The following is a 7,623-nucleotide window of genomic DNA, read 5'->3' on the forward strand; positions in this document are numbered from 1 at the left end:
ATGTAATACCCAGGAAACTATATTTATAATTATATTAGCTATTTAAAGTTATGGCACAGATCAAAAAATGTATACATATATATTTAAAAACTTTTGTTGTGTCATTCACCTGTTTGCTTTTTTGTGCTTATTTTCAGGCAATTTTCTTGTACCTTTTTACTAATTTCATGCTAAGTTTGGGGCCAGGTCCTGTTAAATTGCCTCTTCCCCCATGTTTCTGAAAGAAATCAAACTAATGTTGTCAAGTTTCAAAGGGTTAACTCTCAACAAGTAAAGAATTGTTTTTCCCAAGCTGTTTATGAAAATACAGTATATCTGAATAGTCACACATTCAAACATATATTATATGCCAGATTTTATATAGATATAAATGCCAGTTCCCTTTTTGTAATTATGTTGTTTTCAGTGAACATGGCAATTTGTTTCCATAGTGACCCATGACCCGCTCTCTGCTGCTCTCTCATTGGTCGATCCTGACCTGTCTCACTTTCGCTTTCTATCCTCCACTGCTGCTTTCTGCGCATGCTCCACAGACAACGAGCCGAGATGACAGCTATACTACCTCAACAGTTTACTATTATACAATACTACAACTAGCTATCGTGTTACATTAGATTAAATGCTGTAGAGCTATTGCGCGTTTTGGATTGGATGGAAAAAAGGCAGTAAAACACACAGCGGAGTGAAGAAGCTGTTGTTAGTCGCTGAAATCAAAAGTGAAAGTATGCTCGTGCGCCTCTGTTTTTAGCAGTTGTTTCACCTTATGTCGTCTTAAATGTTAGTTTAGCCATTTTTTTACTTATAAAAACACGAGACTCCATGATGATTCTTAAAATAATTTGGTTTGGATACTTTCTGACGTGCGTTTACGGTAAGAGCATTCATCTTGACTTTAGTTGATGCAGCACTTAGACATAAACGTTAGTTGATTGTCCAATTCAATAATAAAGTTTTTAGGGAAATATTAATTTCACAATGTCTTACTGAGATGATTTTAGTAATATTGTATTGTATTAGTGGCCCTGTGTGACTGTGAATTCCTGGGAAGTTTCCTGGAAAGAACTGTGTAATCGATTCTAACTGTTATGCACTGTGTACACTTTCAATTAATTGAATGAAATTAACTTCTGATCTCGTGTAATCTATAATATCAGATATCCAAGGGTGTAAGTTTTGTTTCAACATAGGAGGACACACCAGAGAATTCTGAGCACCAGACACTTAATATTCTTTTTTTAGTTTTTATTTGCTTTTTTTTAAAAAAAAACAACAAAACAAAACAAAAAACCCTCTGTTTATAGTGTTAATGTCAATGCTTTTGTCAAAATAAAAGTGGGATGTGTTGCCTGCATCAGCTGAGCATACAAAAATAGGAATTTTGGGTAAAGGCAAGTAAACAGTTCAATAGGTATTTGTGAAGATAAAACATGTTAAGTAATAAATGAATAAATAATTTGACCTGCAACCCTGAATAGGATAAGCCATTATGAAGAATAAATGAATAAATAAAATGAACAATGAATTAATATTTACTATAGTGTAAATGGAGCTGCTTCTTGAAGTAAATTCTTATGGAAATTAACAATTGCTTCAAGGCTGAACAAAACTAAAATATATTCATTTAGTTTAAAAAAAAAAGTCTTTATTTGCCTGTAATTTGTACAAAATTCCATAGTTTTTCCAGGAAACTTTCGAGACATCATTAGGAAATTATGGATCTATAAAACAAAGCCTCTCTGTTATTCTATTATTTCTGTTTAATTGTAGTCTTCTGATATTTGTTCACCTGATTATGATAAAAAAAATTGCTAACCTCCATGTGTATTGGTATTTTTAAAACTTGACACTCATTATTTCCAGATAATGAATTAAGATTTTCAAGAAGACTTAACTTTTTTGTTATTTGTCAGGTGATGGGGTCGCAGATGTGGTACTCTCGTGCGCCCTGGTGGAGGAGGGAGTCGGACTGGGTGGAATGGGCGGTGGATCTCTTTTCAAACGGACTCCAGCCACTCTTGTCTTAAGAGATGTCGCAGTGGCTCCTGACGAATCACCCGAAACACTCACTCCGTTTGTCCCGCCTTCAATCCCTGACCCAGATGCCATCCTGTTAGAAACCAAAGGTTTTCACCGTCTCCTCTACATATAATGTGTAGTATAATTTAAGCATAACCTTGTGCTGATCTTCTCCCCTCATCACTCTGCGTTAGTGTCATCACCTGAGATCCCCAATGCACACGTGTTGCTCCATGCGGACTGCAATGATCAGGAGGTGATGTGTGAAATAAGCCGTTACTCCCCGCATGGATCTCAGGAAGGTTCAGATCCAGCTTATTTCATGGTGTCTCTTAATGTGGAAGGAGTCGATTTCAGCACTTCGTTGATTCTGCAAACATTGAAGGTAGAGAAGGACCAGTCGACCCTCATACAAAGCAAACTGGGCCTGCCTCTTAGCCAGTCGGGAACTCTTCTGACTGAAGGTGAGTTTGATATCACATTGCATCTTTTCAGTGAAACGTATTAAAGACATCATTCTCTCAATGTTTTTTTCTCTGCTGTTGTCTATGTTTCATCTTTCAGTGATATTGCTGGTGTTTTCCCACATAAAGTCAGTATCTGCCGCCCTGAGAGGTGACGCTCTCCTCAGCTGCGGCTTTAAGCAGCAGGAAGTACCCTTAGCGCAGGAAGTGGGCATTGAATGGCGACTGCAGCACAGGGGCAAAGGGTGGAAAGTGCTTGAAATGAAGACAAGGCTGGATGATGCAGAAGGTAGCACAGTGGGTAAGTGCTGTGTGTGGAAAGGTGCGCCCGGCCTCTTCTGGATTATCCAGGGTCTTTAGGAGGATTCAAACTCTAAAGGTCACTTCTTGTGGCTCTGAGGTTGACCGTACTGATAGTGTTGATGATGATACATTAGTGGCTTTATTGGATTTGAAGTTCATGAATAAATAATGCAAATAACCACTAAATGCTCATTTGTAGTGAGGTTTTGGGGGCAATTTTGGTAAATCACATCACATCTCAAAATGAGATTTTTCATGTGGTTGTGTTACATTAAACAGAAATACACTTAAATTCTACGTGTGGGGCATACACACACGTTAGCCATTGGTCTAACACTAAGCACTAAGGTCTAACACTCATGCATCAGAATAATTAAATAACTCTTAACCAGTTTCTGTATTATTTTCTGTCCTCAGTGCAAGAAGAAAGGAAGGGCTCAAGCATGGATGCAGCCCAAGTTGTCGGTGAAGGTAACGCATCCATGAGTCTGACCAAGCTGAGGGTTGTGGATGAGGGGACGTACATCTGTACTGTCAGTATTGGCCTTTTCCATGCCCAGCAGGTCATTCAACTCCATATTAATCGTAAGTTTCACCCTAATCTCTCAATATTGAGGAACAATTTACTGAATATATTTCAATTCTGCCTCTGTTTCTCATCCTTTCAGAGCCACCTCAGGTTTCACTCTCAAAGGAGAAGTTGGTTTTGGAGACGTCGCCCCAGACTCTGAGCTGCCACTGCACTAAATACTATCCACTGGACGCTCAGGTCTGTAACTATTATGTTACAACTTCCATCTTAATTTTCATTAATTAAATCTCGATGGACACTTTAAGGTCCTAGAAGATGAGAAGTTAAGTAACTGAGGTCAAGGGATCATATAATTTACCGCTGTGTAGAGAGGCCTGGTATGCACTTTTGGGCATGTTACATGTTAAACACAGCAGCGTCTGCCTTTAGTGTGACACATAACCATAGACTGTATATAAAGATGGATGACATGCCCCCACTTACTCCTGCTATGCTTAAGTGAGGTTAAAAACTCTGAGCTAGAGGCGTTGCCATTTTGTGAGGATGATGTCATTGAGAGCCAGTCTATTCTATTAACCAGCCAATAGAAATGCAGCATGAAATGACGCACTGATCGGCGTGGCACTGCTAAATCCCAGTAGATAAATGCTAATAATGCTAATAAATACTTACATTATTTCAAGCTGTTGTTGCAAAATTGGCATGTCAAGTTGGCCTCTTTTCCCCAGCCGCGATGGTGTCCACATTCACCTCCTGCTCCTTTTTTTGTGACTTTTTTTGACACACATAAATGCCACTATAGCGAGGGCTCAATTCATGTTTGTTTACTACAGTGGGGTAGATGGATGACGTATGCCGACAATGTTTTGTTCTTGTGTATTGACATCGATGGACGTATGTCGTAGCCTGCGATTCAAGAGGGGTTGTTATTGTACAATCTGTATACGTCAAACTTAATGTCATACGCAAGTGTATTAGGATCCATGTTTCACAGTTTTACTTGCACTAAGCTTATAAGATTGCTTAAATCTCACAGTCTGTAGTCTGTGTACAGAACGGCAAAGCCCTCTGTCAAACACGAACCAAACTCTTTCCAAACACTGAGACTAAGCAGTGTTGATCAAATATCAGCCAGATTCTGCTACCGTGTTGCCTATTTCTCAAATGTTTTATTCAAATATTAAAGTGCAGTGTTTAACAGTGATTTGAGATTGTTTGTTGTCAGCCAGCTGCCATATTGTTTCCTGTGTCAAAATGGACAAGCTTGCATTTAGTCCCCACCAGTAAGAGCATTTATTCATAAGGGTAGTTGTGGATTTTCTGACTCTTGACCAAAGCAAATGCCACAGTGCTTTCCCTCCGTTTTCTCTGGTCATATAGCACCAATGTTTAAAAGTATTTGCTCCCCTCTACTACATAGGTAACCAGTTATGTGTAAAGACGATCTTTCTGGCACTGCGATACTTCCCTTATATCATCTTATCAGTCGGTTCGAAAGCACATTGAACTGCTATAACCTGTATGAGAAGGGCTGTGCAGAGAAAGTGTGATTGATTCATTGTCATATTTATCTGCATTCTTGTTCCTTTCAGATGGAGTGGTTGTCCCTCTCTCCTGCAGATACAGAGCCCACAGTGCTTCCAGATCAGGGCTCTCTCTCCAGCCACCGGCAGCATGGTGACGGGACTTTTTCTCTGTCGTCTCACCTTACTGTACCCGCCAGTGTCTCCCCTGGAACTAAAATCACCTGCAGGGTGTCCCACCCAGCTTTGGACACTCCTCTCTCTGTCAGTCTGGTTGTAGAAAGTCCAAAACCAGGTATTTATGTGTGGCTGTTGCTGTGATTATGTTTAAGTCTGCATTTTTAAAGGGGTCGTTTTAAATGTTTGGAAACACACTGTGTTGCCGAGAGTGTGGCAGTCTGATGTCAGTATTGTATTGTATTCACCTCTGGAAAATGCAAAAATGCAGTTTTCATTTTGTCACTCAACCACCACAAAATTTTCAGACACAGAGCAATGATATAATCATCATCCTGCTTCATATTAAAGGTCTCGTGCGCAGAGTTTAGTTGCAACTAGAGGTGAGGTTGCAGAACTTGATTTTTTTCCATGTGCCAAGTGTGTAGGAGAATTACTAGAGTCAGTGTTTGTTTTGTCCATTCTGGGCTACTGTAGAGCATCACTGTGGACTCCATGGAAGAGGACCCACTCTGTGTTTAGATAAAATTGGCTCTTTCTAAAGTAACAGAAACACAATGATTCTTATTTTCATCTGATTATACATTAATGAAAACATAACAGAATATTATATTCTGTTTTTGCCAATAGATGTTCCTAAATCTTACACAATGGACCTTTGAACATATACTTTTTAGTCTTAATTGTTAATTTTTATTGCATGCTCTGCACTGTGTTTTGTAGCTTGTGCTTAATGTAAACCCTATGTAAAATCCTTAAAATTCTAAAATCCTGCTCTGTCTTTCACTCTACAGGTTCCTATTGGTGGGTTTTGGGTTTCCTGATCGTCACTGTGCTCTTCTTCTTCCAGGTTATGAGATAAGTTGGTAGATAGATATTCTAAAAGATACTCCTGACTTGAAAACTGAGCTGAGAGAAAATTGCTGTGTGTCATTAGTGAGTCTTTAATTTATTCCTGATTTCATTAGAAACCATGACTTAAACTCTTGTAGGCTTCTGCTAAAAAAAAGAATGAAAAGTGAAAAATGCATTTTTTTACGGGAAAAAAACTGGCTTACAAGCTGTATAATTAATTTGCTTTATATATTTGCTGTGTTTGAGTTTTATTTGTGATAGATTACTGCTTTTCTGTCACACAAAGTAAATTTACCACTGTTTTTTTCACTGTGACTCATTAGTCTGTGTTTTGCCTGTCTAGTGCTGTAGAAAAAAATAACTTACACAGTATTCAGTGTTTAGTGTCACCTTATCAGAGGACCTAAGATTGTTTTTATGCCCCCATGCTGTCGATAGCTGTGGCCAGAGGGATTCTGTTTTTTGGGTCGTCTGTCCATCAGTCAGTCTGTCCCATTCTCATGAGCACAATATCTCAAGACACCTTGAGAGCACAAATGTCCACTTGGACTCAAGAATGAAGTGATAAGAATTTAGTGATTAAGGTCACTGTGAGCTAACAAAACATGTTTTATGGCCATTACTTAAGAATTCATATGCTATTATGACAGTATTTCACACAAATGTCTAAAAACATAAAGTGATGACGATATAAAGTGATGATATTTTATATCCAAAACATCAAAGATTAACGTCACTGTGAAACATACTGTTCTGCGCAAACACTCAAGGGGAGACATTTGGTCAGATACTGAGTAGGTGACACTAACCTTAAAGTGGTGGTGACTTTATAGATCCTCTGTGCTGTTTGAAGCATCCATGTTTTCACAGACTTCATTGCAAACTGTAAATGCATCTGCAACTTTTTCTGTCAAACGTTAACATATAAAGTACAGTCAAATGTAATCCCATCAGTTCCTCTAATTTGTGCGAAATAAAAAGATCTTAATTAATAATCTATGTGTGTGATTAGGGGGCCTATTTCCTGATGAATATTCCCTGTCAGGATGCTGTCAATAACGCAGAAGTAGATACTCGTCTGAGGTGAAACAGTATGCAGCTCAGGTCCTTCATGATGTGGACACCAAGGTTCTTAAAGCTAATTGCCGTCTCCACTGAAGAGCCTTTGATATTAGATTTACCTGCTTGTTCCAAAGTCTTGGCAATAAAACTCGATACTTGTTTTTAACCTAGAGGTAACAACAAATAGACCACTTAGTAACTGCTGCTGAAAACATCAATAATTATCTTTTTTTAATGTGTCTTTTAGTCTTTTAATTTGTCTTTTTTTCTTTTGTCTTTTTTCTGTCTGTCTATCTATCTATCTATCTATATATCTATCTATCTCTCCATATGTAATCACGAATTCCACTCATTTATGAAGTTGTACAAGCTCTCGCATTGTCCATAGCACAATCCTGCAAATATTTCAAAATAGAATGCCTTGTGTGAACAACTGATGGGATTCTGTGAACAAATACGTTGTAAAAGGACTTTTATTTTGAAAGAGAATAAGGGATGTCTTGAGTAAAACAGACATCAATGTATTTACTCATCTCTGTGACAGAGAGAGACTTTTAAAGTGAAGTAAAAGATGGTATAGAGTCAAAACAACTATCAAAATGCCAATTTTACTGTCTATTCCTGCTGGCAACTGTGCGTGGCACACAGAAAAAAATCTGCAAGCCACAACTGAGATGCGCCTGACCAGCGC

At 38.4% G+C, this 7,623-nt stretch overlaps 1 protein-coding gene across 1 annotated transcript; it reads left to right on the forward strand.

Annotated features, from left to right (window-relative positions):
- Positions 1-523: 523 nt before the first annotated feature.
- Positions 524-6,425, forward strand: tapbpl (TAP binding protein like). The gene is made up of 8 exons (XM_042489377.1): positions 524-871; positions 1,911-2,123; positions 2,211-2,480; positions 2,581-2,781; positions 3,201-3,368; positions 3,452-3,552; positions 4,908-5,133; positions 5,810-6,425. The coding sequence occupies exons 1-8, from the start codon at positions 820-822 to the stop codon at positions 5,875-5,877; spliced, it is 1,299 nt and encodes a 432-aa protein (XP_042345311.1). The 5' UTR covers positions 524-819; the 3' UTR covers positions 5,878-6,425.
- Positions 6,426-7,623: the final 1,198 nt, after the last annotated feature.

The sequence above is a fragment of the Plectropomus leopardus genome, chromosome 7 (genome assembly GCF_008729295.1).
Source record: "Plectropomus leopardus isolate mb chromosome 7, YSFRI_Pleo_2.0, whole genome shotgun sequence".
Taxonomy (NCBI): domain Eukaryota; kingdom Metazoa; phylum Chordata; class Actinopteri; order Perciformes; family Serranidae; genus Plectropomus; species Plectropomus leopardus.